The following is a 16,134-nucleotide window of genomic DNA, read 5'->3' as shown; positions in this document are numbered from 1 at the left end:
TGAAATAACATCGATCGAAACTCGATCCATTACGGATGCTTCTCAAAACGTATCCAGATTATTTTTTTCTGCGAGGAATGAAACATTTTTCAATCAGGTTTCGTTCTTCTTACCTACTCGATACATCAGCATGACGCCAACTCGATTAATGTGCGATTTCACCAACTGTGAGAAAATCAGTAATTATACAATCAGTTACGGTAAAGTAATATTATTTATATAATCAACGAAGCTCTTGGATAGACAGCAGTTATTTGGATTTCCTATATTGATCGCATCTGATTCTGAGACTGCTAATTTATGTTACGTACCTTTCATTGTACGGGCATTCATTTCTCAAATGTTCTGTAATATTTTTAATGCTTTCGTTATTTCAATTATTTTTGCTATTATAATATTTTTCATACCGTGTTGCTTATTTTTTACGTATTTCAATATTTTTATTATGTCTGAATATCCTTTAAAACACTTCTTAAGTAGCCCTGATTATTGTTATTATTATTATCAGATTCTTTTTTTAGTTTTCTCGTACCTTTTATAATGATAAGGGATTGTATTAGAAAATTTGGGAAACACAAATATAAAAAGATAAAATAGTTTTTATTACAAAATCGCTAATCTTACAGGACGGACGCTTCTTATCCTATGCTAACAATAGGAATTGTACTAAAGTCATTTCTTAAAGGCTGGCCCGTACGTCGTCGATGGCGTCCGCGTATTATAGTTATTGCGAGCTCCAAAGTTGTTATAACTGTTGTCCAACGAGTTGGAGCCAAATCGATAGGGATAATTGTTACCATTGTTGAAGCTTCCACTTGGTGCTTGGTAATTGTAGCCTCCATTATTACCTTCAACCACAAAATGTAACAATTAGTTTTAATTAACTCCTCCAAATTATATGATTCTTAAATAATATTATGAACTACCCAACTCAGTTGGGTAAATAACCCTCTAATTATTAACAGCTGTATACCTGGGGAATCATAAATTACCTAAATTGCCTGCGTTGTATCCTCCACCTCCATTATTACCATGGAAGCCAAAACCTTGGCCACCACCCTGGTTATTATTATTGTTATTGTTATTATAACCATTGTTCTGAGTGTTGTACTGATCGGGATAGGTTGGTGTACCCTCGTATCTTACATCTGCATGGAAACCTGTCCTCCAATCGGCAGTGTAAGTCACAATTTGTGTCCTGCCATCTGGTAACTGAACTCTGTATTCTCCTCTTACAGTTTCCCCATCACTGCTCTCGCGTCTGCCAAAATCATTTCCGGTTGCTTGATCTTTCACTGCATATCCGAATTCGTAGGACATTGGCTGAAACGATGTTTATATTCTTCTTAACATGATACTAATAGTAAAAATGAAATAGAATTATTCTCAAATATCTCGTCTTTGATACCGTTGATGATACCAATGGCATATAATTTTACAGAACATTTCATAATTATAGGTCAATGAAGGAGAGACTAATATTTTAAGTAAGAAAACTATGAAAATATTAGGACAAAGTGTATTGCTGTCCATAGATGCCAAAATTCGTATCTTTGAAACTTTATTGCTAGGAAACAAACCTAACTCTCTATCATCGTTATTCTTTCATCTCGATTTACCTTTCCTTTTAAAACATTCTATATACATAAAAATTCGAGATTTAGGGGAGTTATCTTTTTATAAACATGTAAGTAGTAGAATGAAATCTGATGTTGAAAATTCTGTATCTTATTTTTAATTAGTAATTTAATTCTAGGTCAACTTTTGATTAATGATATCTCAATAATAACAGTAACGCATAAACAATGGAGACGTTATACTCTATAATCTCTATTGTGCACGCACGAGTCTTATTTGCATGTTAGGTGCCGATCACGGATTCTGTTGTCGGACTTTCTATTAAAGTGGCTTCTCAGATCACCGCTTTGAATGTTTTCCTAACCTAATTCAATGATTTCATTATTAGACTATTGTCTTCCCTATGTTGCTTGATAACATGAAGATGCCATTAGAGTGGTTGGAACTGTTTATTATATTCTTTTTATATAATCTTATTTTTCTATTTAGATGATAAATAATTCCAATAACTTTTGCTTATATAATAATTTTAACCAGTTTCATCATCACTTTCCTTTTGATTTTCTAGATAATTTTTGTGATTGATGTGGAACAATAGATTCTTCTAAGTGAATGCAACATGTGAAGAAGACATTAGAAAGTGTTACACTTTAACTGGTATAGTAACTTATTATGATTTGTCAATTGTATCATCTCTCTGAATTACTATTATTATACTAATCCTTGAGATGCTGATACCTAATTGTCTAAATACTTTCTCAAATTGATATATTTCCATTATGTAACAATTATGTTTATTATTATTGCCAATGTAATATTTCTTTGAAACCTCTTTTGTTCACTGTAAATACACATATAGAAGATTATTATAATTTCAGAATTTCTTAGACTGTTATTCTTATTATGATATTTCTCTATATTATTATGTATTATTTTCCCAGTAACTTTTCTAGATTATTATTATCATTTTATTACTCCTATCATTACACCAATAATTAATTTAAATTCTCTAACCACAGACTCAGTATAAGCTATCATTCATGGTTATTGAAGAAGTTAAAATGTTCGTAGTTATTCACACAACACTACCAAATTGGCTTAATACTGTATTTAACTTGCATAAGAAAAAAAAAGGATGATCTAAATGCTCGAGTTACACCATGTAAGTGGTTACACCGAATGGCTGGACTTTCATCTAAGGAGAAGTGGTGCAGACGAAGTGACTGAAGAAAAACAACAAAAGGAGGAAGGCGACTGTGATTTAATCTGGCTCGCGCCAGGCCGTTCGACCCCGCGGCTAGAACCGCGCAAATGCACATAACCGGATCGTTTAGATTCTTAAGATGATTAGCTAATCGGCAGTAACGATTTGCCACGGATGATGCCTACGGTCGCGGTTCACCCTATTAATATTGTTACGTCAGACCAAGTTTACGTCATGCTACATAACAGGATGAATGTATAACATTTCATGGTGGAACACCGGGATTCCGGTGCCCACGTACCATTTCCGGAACCTGGAATAGTGCCATGGGCACAGTTTTCTGTTTCCTCTTCGTTGAAATTATTTTTATTATAAGTAGATGCTGAAGATATTCTTTCTGAATATAATTATTATTTTTGTTATTTTATGAAATACTTTGTTAGATCAGATTGTTTCTGTGTTGAAATATTTATTATTTGATATACATCATCTCTCTGTGGAATATTTTTTTATGAAATATCTTTTCACTTCTTATGGAACGTTTCTTTATTTTAAATATTCTTTTCGTAGATTATCTTTTTCTGAATCATCGGTATTTAGAAAAAATTCTCTTTTAATTCCTCGAAATAATGTCTTCACTGCAGAAAATTCTCCTGTTGTGTATCTCTTTATACAATTTAATCCAAAATCCTCCCAGACGTATCATCTCCGTGGTGAAAGATTTGTTTCAGTATTTTCAACCAATCCGGGTGCATTTGTTCTGCGTTCTCTTTAACTCGCCAACGCTTATCCTCCATTAGAGCCCGCAGAAAGTTATGCCAACCAACATTCCTGATTTCATACATGATAAACTCGTTTACCCATCGAGTGCGTAGAGCAACGATTCCAACAATCACGTGCTGTTCATCTTATGGTCGTCTAGAAGGATCCAACTACCATAGTATGTTATCCTGTCCCATTACGTGCACACATCATCTCTTCTCTCCTGGACTATCAATCTCACGTTATAAGACGCGTTATATACAAATATAGTATAATACATACATAATAAATATAGTAAATCATAATCAAACCTTGAAAACTTTTTCTAGGGAAAATAAAATTTTAGGGATATTTCTGAGTTGAAATTCATGCTAATGTATTTGAAGTACCAAGGCTTCAAATCCTGTTGGACACTTGTTGGATAAGCGTAGCCATTTTCTGTTAATGTAATTTCATCGGTGTTGCAGCGACTCGAGGAGTGGTTATTGTTCTCTGTCGCAACGAAGTTGAAGTGCTTATGAAGAACATAAATTCCCGTAATAGCGCTACGAAACGAGTGGTCTGAGATCTCCTTTAAATGATTCTACGATAATTCTTCTCTTGTTACAGTTGAAATAGGCGATTACCATAGGAGATTAATAGATAAACAAAAATAAATTGAAGATGAAATTACAATACATATAAGTTTTATAAATGTTCAACAATTAGATTTTGTATTATAAAATAATAATAACAATTTTACAAATTCTAATAAGTAATCATTTTGAACTTTCAGGATATCACGATAGAAGATAACGAAGAGAAAGAGAAGAGATGCTATCTGGCGAAAACTAAAGTGCAAAATCGATGTCCGGTCGATCCATTCTACATTTACGTAAGCAGATCGTGCATTGAGTGCTCGACAAAGTTCAATGTTACTTGTAGAATCAGCGTTAACCCAGATCTATTCATCTATTGCAACCCTTGCCTCTACTATGAAACAGTATGGCGGAAATGCAGAATGAATGGATCAATGAGTAACGCGGTTTAGTGAACTAAATCGTTCAAGATCAATTTCCTTTGCGTTATCTCTTTATTTAACTGGTAAGTAATATCTTGTTAAAAACAGGTCCCATTTTTCAACTTTCTTTCTATATTTTTTTTATTTTTTTTTCTATTCTTCATAATCTCCACTATGTTATTGAAATATTAATACACTGAACAGAAATGTTATTTTTTACTTTTAATATAATACTTATACTTTTGTAATTTTTCGTTATATTGAATTATATCATTACGTTATTATATCAAACAAAACTGTTTTCAATATCAAGGTATATTCTAAAAAATAGGTTATTGTTTGATACAGCAATTTCTTAGAATAATACAGTGTTTCTAACGCCAAAATGAATTTCCTTAGGGTAGCATCAATCGTTAAAGAGAACGTAATTTAGTTTCTATCGCAACAGCGAATTGTTCCTTGTTCTGAAACCAACCCAAGAAGAAGGTAATTAAGTTTAAGCAATCGTGATCGTTAGATGCACAAAAGAAGAGATCTTAAATGGCAAGTAATAAATAAATTATACCAACCATCTTATGTATATCTAACCATCGTTCTGCGATCTTGACAGAATTCAGATTGATGATTTATGGTTAGTAGAATTTTACAAGGGGTGTAGATTGATTTATTTTAGATCACAGTTGCAGCTTACCTGATCGACGTAATCATTATCGTTCCCATTGTCGTAATGATGATTGCCAAGACCATTTCCACCAGACGTTCCATGGTTGTTGTTGCTTCCAGCATAATTCCCTGGGACACCGTATTGGGTATTCAATGGTGGTTCACATTGCACAATTCCTATGCTCACCATGAGGGCGAGAGTTAACTGGAAATTAAGGACTAGTTAATCACATCAGACACTGAGGAATATTTATAGGATACATCTCAAGAATTACTTCAGAGATCTACTGATATTTCTGGATTGTACGTTAAAGATTACTGTAACTAGTGAGTAAGAGTACTCATTGTCAGTGACTATGTTTTATGGTACGTTTCAAAAGTCTAAAGGTAGATGAGTATTTTAAGGCAACCTTCGGAAATCTATCTGAAAACTTAAAAACCTATCAGTGTCTCAAATCTCAATAAGACGGCATTGGCCTAATTATTGATTCTTAAATATTAAAATATTACTAATAATAATATTGTCAATAATATTATCAAGTTGCTATTCTCTCATGATAATCACAACGCATAGCGTTAATAGCGTAATAAAGGAGTAGCGCGAAGGAATAATTAATTCGAAAGGTATCAGACATTCCCAGGCGTAGAACAGATGCGTCGCGTCGAAAGCGCGAGATGATCAAGGCAGCTCACGTTGCGTAGGCGAGAAATTGGAGTCGTGAGCCAGCATTTTCCTCCCGTTTCTGTCGTGAGAAAGCCTCCGAGTGCGCAAAAGAGGGGGAACCGTTGCGTCATGTCGCGCCGCGTTCAAAATCAGCGCCAGATTAAGCGCGATTGCGGGAAAGGAAGAAGAAAGATGAAAACGAAAGAATTAGACTGTGTTCCGTTGGACTACAACAAGTTCTCGTTAAAGAATCGTCTTGTTATATATGTATCCTTTTACAAGGAAACAAATTTTTCAAACTCACGCAGACCACCAGTCACGCTCGCTGTATTGTGTACTGAACAATATAATAACAGAATATTGGGCACAAATTCATCCGGATGTGAAATAAGAAATATAACTTTCGTTCATGAATAAGTCAACAGTGACTTAATTATATCTGTGAAATGATCTTTTAAATTCCAAGAGATGTTACATATGGTATTAAAGAATTAATAAATAATAAAATTTTTTCAGAATTATAGGTTAATTGAGTAACATATTATAGAGGATAATGAATGAGACACTTCTTGTTCAATAAATATATGTCCTATTTTGCTCTGTTTTTCTAGTAATGGAGCTTCAACGATAAAAGAGTTAAACGCCTAACATCAGGCAGTCCGCTATACAATTTTCTGAGGCGCGATGTTCGAAGTATACATTTTCCCTTTCCCTTTAAGGTACAATTAGATAGATGTTTATTGGGTAAAAATGTTCATCTTTAAACTATCTATTATTTCCAAATTTTCAAACCATTGATTATATTTATAATTCATTAACATTGTGAAATTCTTGTAATTGTTTTTATTATTATTTTAAATTAATCAAATTGTGCTCAAGTTTGTTACATAACATAAGTTTAATGCTCTTTATAATTTTTTGAAATTCTCTACAATAATTATGTATTCGTTCAAGGATTTTTCTTCAGTTCTGGTTATTATAGATGACACAATCGGAAGTATTGGAAATGGAATTTTCAATTCCATTGTACGAGAAACTTGATGGAATTCACCTTTAATTGACTGCCCAGGATATGAAAGATTATTCTAGTTATATTTATCTCATTTTCTTACAAACAAAGGAATTCTCTATCTGCTATTATTCTGATGAGTCAAATGATTGAGCAATCCGGCATATATGTGTATATGCTATTACAATAATTTTTGGAAAATGACTTAATTTTTCAAAATCAGTTATTACTATGTTTATTAGTGTATTCATTATATTATAATGACCTCATATTAACATTCCACAATGTTCTATAATTTTTTTCTAAAATACATCGTTAAGAAGTGAAAATCGACAATGATTTATACGGCGAAGGGTACCATTGTTTACTACATAACGTAAAAGACAAAAAGGAGAAAAGTCTTTCTAAATAGCTAATTATAAAAGCTGATTATCTGTCGTGTATAATATGCCTTATATGCGCGTGAAGTTATTAGATATTAATTGTAAGAAAATTAACCTACATACACGATGGACGTATCTCTACTCTAATATATTAACAAAAATTCCTTTATCTATATTTTTATGTCACTACAAAATTAGAAATACACAACAAGATCACGATATCTCGACCAACATCATACTAAAAAAGTATCAACATTGGATCTCGGATTTTAACTTGAATCTTCACGTTTAAGATCTTTATAGCGCCCTCTGGGACACTGATTTTCGTAACAAGCTGTAGTTGCAGTCAAGCGTGTATGTGCGTGATGTCATTTAACGCGAGGTTAGAATAGTTGCACGTAGAACCGGTTGCGAAACGCATATGTTGTTATTTATATTCCCGTGTAAAGCGTACGTGCCTGCGCCGCATTAACGGAGATGATTACACGGGACCAAGTGCACTTACATAATGAAATGCAACAGCCTACTGTGTATCTACAAAATGAGCCATACAACGTCCAACTGCGCCTGACAACCACTACACTTCACGCACTGGGGAGTACTGATCGCGTAAGATGACGTTGATCTAACTATTCATCCCAACTGGGCGCCCAGATCATTTTCTCCCACTCCATTGAAGCAGCGTCAACGGTGGTCGAACCACTTGGGGTTAGTAAATTGCACTTGCAATATTTGCGGTTAGAAAATGAAGAAACTTCCTTTTTTCTTTAAATTTTTATACGTTAGATCTAGAAACTAGTTTTAAAACTTGAAATTGATTACATTGGAATTTAAGAGAAACTCAGTTTTTAAGAGGGATGGTTGATGAAGTTAGTGGAGTGTACATTCATATAAGTATAAGTGGGCATTTGGAAGTTATGGCGTTTTAAGTTAGGTTGTAATTAAACCATTAAGGAACAAACTGTGGAATAATGCGTAAAAACTACTTGAATTCAATATTCTTTTACAATAATAAATTTGAAGATCTGAAAATTTGAAATTTTGAAAATTGAAGATATAAAAGATTTAAAAATGAAATATGTTAACGCATCCTTGACGTTTGATAGATTAATGGACCTAACCGACGGTAAGTGAAATTAGTTTATGGAAGTGTTAATAATTTTATCAAAGGAAATAGTAATTAAATATTTTATGCTATTCACAAGTGCTAAGAATAAGAAAATTGGTGAACCATGTGAAAGTAGGTAATTATGGATAAAAAGAGCAAAGGATTGTAATTTAGGTTATCTTAAAGAGAATTATTACAGACTGAGAAGATTGAGGATTTCCATGGAATACTGCCACAAGCATTTAACGTTAATTTTACATGCAATTTGCTAATTTGTGGATTAAATAATATTGCCTAAGAGTACATTATTAATTAATTATCTTGCAGTCTTCTTAATAGGAACACTTATCAATATGCCAAAGTTATAAAATATCTCAAAATCCGTATATTTGCAATTTAGAAAATTAAAAATTTGGAAATTTAAGAATTGAACAATTTTTGGTTTGAACTTAAAAAACTAAATCGAACTAAAAAAATTGTCAATTGCAATTAAAACAACTAAATATTAAAAAATGATATTAAACAAAATTATGAATTCTGAAACTTAAAAAAAAATGTAAAATATAAATTTTTTAACTTGTGTTTTAAAAATTTTAGACTTAAAAAAATTGAAGTGATCAAATTATAGCAAAAATTATCTTTCCTTGATCAACTATTCATCGCCAATATCTCATTCAAAGCAAAAATTTCCAAAACGTCCACTATTACTAAATCCATTGATCAGCAAAATTCTCGACCAACAGGTCTGTAAGACCACCCAATGCGTCCCTGAGATCACTCCTCACGTGTCAACAACGACGGAACTCGCGAAGCGGAATAGCACCAGCACCAACAAAAATTCCACTCCTCGGTGAATTTCCTGATTACCTGTCGCACCACTCTATCCATACTGTCGGAAGATATTCAGAAAACCGAAGCACCGTACGGAATGCTGAATTATAGCGACGTTTTGCGTTATAGCTGGCTTATATAGAGAGCTCGCCTACGCCTACAAAGATTCATTTCCTGTCGGGCACGGATCCTTCTCCAGTACGAGGATGATCCGCGTGGATATTCCCCCGTGTATAAAACTGGGGGTCCCTCCTTGTACTCCAGTTCACATAGGAACGCCAACCGTGTGGAAAGCCCGCGCTTTATTTCCCATTGTTTCAGGTGTCTGGCATGTGCGATTTTGGGGCGGCGCTACTGTATGAGAGGAACGCGTCTTCCAGAGCGGAGAAAGCTGATTACTTCACCGCGTGGGACACAGCCTTCCAGCGGATCTAACATCAGGACTAATTAGCCAATCGGGCCTTAATTAAGACACAGGACCATTGTCCATCCTCCTAATCTCGTGGCGTAACACTTCTCTAAATTTTCTTCCCATATCCTCATACCATACTAGGGAATGACGCACAATTTTAGGTTATGTTGTTTTAATACAAGGAGAAGCGGTGAAATGATTTCATTCGTATTCTATCTTTGGTAAATTGAAGGTATTGTAGTGTCGAGCATCTGGAATTTTAAAGAAGTATGTGCACGCATCAGGAAAAAGTCGGGGTCGAGGTTGACGTCGCGAACTTGATCTGATCTGTACCGGTTTCTTCTATCGAGTTGATTTATGAAATGAATTAGAAGGAGAAAAAATTAGGAGTGACTGATGGTCGAGGATTAGATTGGAATATATGATGCTGATGATCAGTTGGTTATGAAAGTAGCTAATTAAGGTAATTACTGATATTTAAAAGAGGTACCAAATGTCAGTATAATAAGCGGTACTATACTAATACGATCACCTATTTTCGAGCGTTATTTACAAGTCATGAATTAATAAAATTTAGCTTCAGTTATGTTTATAGAAAAATCCAATACTTATCAATATTTGAAAAATTTAAAGATAGAAGAAATGAATAGCTGAAGTGCATAAATAGATAAATGAATGTGCAAAGTATGTACTGATAGTTAACATTTATGTGGTCGTAATCTCGTTTCACCTGTTGCATTTTTTTAATTTGATATTAGATTGATTACCAATATTAGAACTAGTCTCTACTGTACTTTAAAATTAGTATTACTGTTAAATATTAATATTAGTATCAATAACTATGTATGAATACTAATGAAATGCTTTATATCTCCATCTTATATACCTGACAGGCCAAAAAAAAATATTTTGATAGAGTGTTTGCTACTCCGTGAAGACAATCGAAGTTGCGTCAGAGTACAGAGGGAGATTTATTTATTCCATCGTTGACAGACCGCAACGCATCTCCGCGAGTGTCCATAATCTTGGTCAATAATATTATACATGCAACGACGCGTGTCAAGGAATGGCACGAGCTTGTATTTAACGCAAATGTGTAACGCAAACGAACGCTGGATGGGACAAGATCGGCACGCGGTCTTATTTAGAAAGTATCCTCCGTATTTGAATGGCGTGAAAATTATCTTTCGAACTGGTCATTTCACCTATGCGACTATGTTATTACATTACTGTGAATAATCACGTTTCGTAATTCATCTTCGTTGAATCCTGCTTCTTCTCAACCGGTGAATGATGACATTTTATTTATCTGGTTCATTCAAGCAATATTTATAGTCTTGTTTCAGTTTATCGAGGTTACCAGAAAGAAAATCTAATAATTTATTAGTAATAAATATGATGGTACTAATTTGAGTGATTTATGGGATGCCTCCCATGGTGGTATACTCTGAGAGTGCACATTATTAACCTAATTGAAGGGTCGGACAATGCAGTTCTATAAATGGTTGGTCCAACGAAGTAATAAATCCACAATCATAATAGTTTTACATTCTACTAGTTATACTTATAATTTCTAAGGCGTGAAATTTTACTTGACATATGAGTATGAATAGATAAATATTGACAATTTTCTTCTAAATTATAGAATAACATCGAGAAGTGGTAATTAATTAAGTCATTCACCAGTCAAACAACTGAGAACAGTTTTTCATGTCCTAGGACCTCTTTGAAGTTAGGCAAACGCAACGAAATTAATAATAATCGTTAATCTTGTTTAGGACAATAGGCGTAATCATGAGCTTACGATCTAATCTCTCGGATCAATGAGTCAAATAAACCTAATCAAGACCGGTTTATTGTTTATTTAGTGTGCGAATTCTCACTTTCGATTCCTTTCGTAACCTTTCCCTGATTGTTCGCCGTTACGTGAACGGAAACAATTGCGTTGCGATAAACACATACTCCCTCTAGGGACTATTTGCTTAATTAACAATTCTTAGAAGATTTCGGGGTAATTCGTGCTCTAGTTACCGAAAAGTTGCCACTTCATTGTTTCACTGAAAAATTATTTGGTCCCACCCTTATTACGTAACGTACAAATTTGCATTATCTTTGTTAAGAAATTCTATAAAAAGAAACATTACCTTCTGGTATTATTATAATTTATATTTTATTCTAATTTATGGTTAATAACTTATACTATTTGATATTATATATCTTTTTTATCATGATCCCTCGTAGCATATATGTAATGAATGATAGGAAATTAATTATTTATGAAAATGAAATATAAAAGATTTACAATGTTTTTCCTGTTAAATAAGATTAAGGTTTTTAATTTAGTAAAATTATACAAATTATGATTCAGCTTTTTACGTTAATCATATTTCTGCATTTTCAGAATTTTTCAGATATCATAGTAGAATTTATACGTAGATAATAAGAAGATAAAACATGATACAAATGATATAGGATCTTCCTACTTTCTCCAGACGATTAAAAAGGATTCTGCAGACGATCTATTTAGATAATCTTTTTCTCTCTGAAGCATGATAGACAAGGTCATTATGCGCTCAAAGGATGCTCTAAATTCATTTCAATTTTACGCAACGCATCCTTCAGCACAATTTGACCGATCTCCTCTTTCTCTCCTCTATATGTATATGGTTTGATGTTACCATATCTCGTTGTGAAACAGCGTGATGTGAATAATGAATTAACTGGACGAAGAAAAGGCATCATCCCAGTGGGCGCCTAACAAAAAGTCCATTATTTCATCATAGTTGGCGTCACGCGACCCCTTCGATCTGACATCGAGATCGAAAGTAAATCAAGGATGCATATAAAAGTGCTTAAGCACTTTCAAGTCAGTTTTACGTAAAGATGAATCGAAAGGAATCGCGAGCTTCTCAGAAGCCGAATGTAACAACTCCTCACTTTTTGTAAAATTTTCACTTATTCTATTTTTTTTTTTTATTCACACATGTGTATCCTATTTAACTTTAAAAATAATAATATATGAATAATATAGGATAAAATTAATATGAGATTTTTCAATTCTAAGAATTAATTAAAAATGCAATATAAAAATTTTCTAATGTTTTTTTGTCAGGAATATACTACAAAAAATTTTTTAAAGTTTTTTGAGATAATCAGAGTTTCCACTATAAGTTTATACTAGTAATAGTATCTGATGTATGATATCTTTTGTAATGTTTACGAAATTTGTACTCGAGATTGTTCTCGAGCTTCTTCTTCCAAGGAATGTCAATATGTTGTGGCAATTACGGAGGCCCGAATAACGTATAATGAAGGACGTGAATAGCGTGAAAAAAACAATGCTAGATAATGTCAATATCAAGTCGACTATGACTCAAGATTAATCTTCTAATTCGTGCCAAATTAGGATACCATCTACCAGTACGAAATTATGTGATATAATTTATCTTGATATTGTGGGATTGTGGAACGGAAGCTCTAAAATTTTTCATTTCTGTATTTCTAAGCTTTTACATTGTCGAATTTGTACATATTTCCGCATTTTTTATATTCCTACATTCAAATTCCTACAAATGTATTAACATCTTATTGACCGTTCCCAATGAAAAATCAATTGTTTCATATATAGTCACTTGTAATATTTAATTAATGCAAATGTAAATTGTTTTCTATTCCTCTCTTTCAGGGAGTGTTCAAATCACAACATTATATAATCCTTTTCATGTAAAGTTTTATTCTGCACTTTCACTATTTAAGGTTATTAAAGTTTAGAAAGATTATGCGAAATTATAGAAGTAATCTTACCTAACAAGAGAACGTGATCATTACTAACTACGTACTTATGTTACGAAATTCATCATTAGCTAACCACAATAGAGGCAAACAGCGCCAAATTTGAATTAGGTCCTATCAATATCCTATCTATAAGATATGGACTATAGAAAGTTGACAATATATATTTGCCTCTCCAAGTGTATCGTCACAATAATTGGTATCCTAACAAAAATGTCGCAATTTCCTATCGTAAATGAGTATTTACAATAGATCAAGATCTCAAGGTTAAAAATGAAAAATAATTTCTTCATTAATCCATTCTCAAGTTACACTTTTTATATTCCTCAGATTGAATAACTATTATATGCTCTTGAATAATTATATATTCCTAATAAAAAATTAATAACTTTGGATTAATAAAGTATTTTAAAAATTGTTATTGAAAAAAAATATCAAAACAATTATTTAATTCTATATATGTCACTGTCTTCGTTGACGCTCTCGTTTGAATTTACTAACAGGCCTAGTATTGGTACTCTTTTCCATCTTTTCTAAAGCTCCGTTTGTAACTTCTAGCGTGTTCTTCTCTTTGATATCTTTCACTACCTAAAAATTATAAAAATATTTCCATCATTTCATATTACTATTATAAAGCAGATTTGTATATTAAAAGATTGTATATATTTTTTATGAATTACAGTTTCATAAACTGAAGGTTTAACAGTGTCCTCGTCTTCTTCACCCTCGTCTTCTGTGCTATATTCTAGTGGAGCAGACTGCTCAGGAGGCAAATCATTTGGTGATCTTTTCAAGATAGATTTAGGTTTAGAAAGTAATCTATAAATATCTGCAGGTGTTTCTATCGAATCTCCATTCGATTTTGTAACCGATTTATTTTTAGAGTGAGTGAATTCTATCCGAAGAATATCTTCTTCAAAATCTTTCTCCTTTTCTTTCATCAAATTTTCTTTTTCTTTTCTTGAAAGATCTTCTGGTTCTGCGAATGAAACCAATTTCTTAACTTTACAAGTTTTGACTTTATGTTCATATGTGTCAGAATCAGGAACTTGTTTGTTATCTTCCTTAGAATCATCTTCTTTTTCTTCTTCCTCACTATTAGAGGAACTTTCAGATTCATAATAACATTGTCCTTCTTCCAATTCTTCTGCTCCAAAAAGTTCATATGCTTTATCTCCTAATCTATTAATGAGAATAACATTAAAGAAAATTCGAAATTTCAGGAATTTCAGAAATTAGAGTGTTTATAAATGTACCTATTTAATTCATCTGCTAATTCTTCTTCAATTTCAAGCTGATCAAGCCTATTAAATAAATCATCTTCCGTCTCTATCTTTTTCCTGTCTTCCTGTCTAAGTTTGGCTAATTTCTGATGATACTCTCTTTCCCTTTCTCTGTGTTTTTCTGTAAGAAGAATTAAAGTATATTTAGATACATATATAAATCTATTCATAAAGAAGAGACGAGAATAATTACTCTTCCATTCAGTAATTTGATCTTCATTCCAATGTTCCACAATTTCTCCACCAGCATAATCTTCAAAAAGATTGTTTTCTATCATCATCATCCTAGTTTCATACAAATCTCTTTCTTTGTTTAAGTTCTTTAGCATTTCTTCAGCTTCTAGAAGAAAATTTTACAACTATCGTTCATTAAATTCTAATTATTAATAGATTATTGCTATTTCACAGTATATTGATCATACTTTGTATTCTTCTTTCACAAAGGGCAGCTGCGCCTGAAGCACTATACTTTGCGAAGTATCCATCACCCAAGCAGGCAAGTATTTCATTTGTGTGAATCAATTTGCCTTTCATTAGTGCTCGTTTTCCAATTGGCACCATACAGTTTACATATAAATCCTTCTGGAAAGTTTGCAACGTTTCTGCAACTTTCTGATGACCCTTCTTGTAAGTTGTCCATATTTTGCACTGTTCCTCGTTTTGTTGGATTCCCTTAAAAAATATTACACATTTTTTAAATACATATTAATTTGCAATTTGCAGAATTATATTATGAAATATTTTATCAAGATAATTAATTTTAGATTTGTGATAGAACAAGTTAAATAAAGAGTTAATTGTTTAATGAATTCTTTTGTTTCTTCATTTTTATTCAAGAATCTACCTTTGCAAGAGCTTCGTCCAAAAGTAAACGTCGAACTTTCTGCGTATCGTCCTCAAAATTCATCGTTAAATTAAAAAGGTTAAATAACAATATTTCTCAAAGACGAGGAAATATGATTAAAAATCTCTACTGACAGTAAACAAAAGATAATGCTATTCATTTTTGTATTATCAACTCTGATATTACATATACGAAAACATAATGACAAGTATATTAATATCAGTACTAATATTTTGCAATAATTTTAAATCTATAGATTACTACAAATCCATAGATTCTGTCCAGTTATATAAATCATTTAACATAATCACATTTCAATCTCAGTTTATATTGCCATAATTTTTATCGAAAATGCTCTTTTAAATTGTTTAATTCTTCAAACATAACCTAGAAAATCCTATTCACAATCTGAAAAATCTTTGCAACACTGTGGAAGATGTTACCGTATAAGCGATAGTATAAAAGTTATTACACTACATAATATTAATTTTTGTAATAATCTAAGTGTATAACATAACTTAAATTTATTTTAATTTCATTATTTTTTTAAAGAAAAGTAAGAAAAATTATTATTTTATTTAACAGAAGTATAAATATATTC

General features: G+C 32.2%; 2 protein-coding genes and 1 long non-coding RNA gene across 6 annotated transcripts; 1 reads left to right on the top strand and 2 right to left on the bottom strand.

Moving 5' to 3' along the window:
* Positions 1-581: 581 nt before the first annotated feature.
* LOC117161192 (uncharacterized) lies at positions 582-9,391 on the bottom strand. Of its 4 annotated transcripts, none has more exons than XM_033342536.2 (4): positions 9,239-9,391; positions 5,236-5,412; positions 993-1,323; positions 582-848 (listed from the first exon to the last, which is right to left on the bottom strand). In XM_033342536.2, exons 1-4 carry the CDS (start codon positions 9,257-9,259, stop codon positions 673-675), a joined length of 705 nt encoding a protein of 234 aa, XP_033198427.1. In that variant the 5' UTR covers positions 9,260-9,391; the 3' UTR covers positions 582-672. The 4 variants fall into 4 exon arrangements, with proteins under 4 accessions (XP_033198427.1, XP_033198429.1, XP_076481791.1 ...); XM_033342538.2 differs by lacking the exon at positions 9,239-9,391 and adding an exon at positions 7,769-7,889; XM_076625676.1 differs by lacking the exon at positions 9,239-9,391 and adding an exon at positions 7,387-7,507.
* On the top strand, positions 7,836-14,548 carry LOC117161197 (uncharacterized). The gene is made up of 2 exons (XR_004464977.2): positions 7,836-7,971; positions 9,524-14,548. It is a non-coding gene; the product is annotated as an uncharacterized LOC117161197 (long non-coding RNA).
* uri (unconventional prefoldin RPB5 interactor) lies at positions 13,328-16,066 on the bottom strand. The gene is made up of 6 exons (XM_033342527.2): positions 15,534-16,066; positions 15,112-15,361; positions 14,883-15,029; positions 14,663-14,810; positions 14,087-14,588; positions 13,328-13,994 (listed from the first exon to the last, which is right to left on the bottom strand). The coding sequence occupies exons 1-6, from the start codon at positions 15,594-15,596 to the stop codon at positions 13,869-13,871; spliced, it is 1,236 nt and encodes a 411-aa protein (XP_033198418.1). The 5' UTR covers positions 15,597-16,066; the 3' UTR covers positions 13,328-13,868.
* Positions 16,067-16,134: the final 68 nt, after the last annotated feature.

Source organism: Bombus vancouverensis, chromosome 16 (assembly GCF_051014615.1).
Source record: "Bombus vancouverensis nearcticus chromosome 16, iyBomVanc1_principal, whole genome shotgun sequence".
NCBI lineage: Eukaryota > Metazoa > Arthropoda > Insecta > Hymenoptera > Apidae > Bombus > Bombus vancouverensis.
Note: the sequence above shows the minus strand (reverse complement) of the source record. Positions and strands in the feature narration are given on the sequence as shown.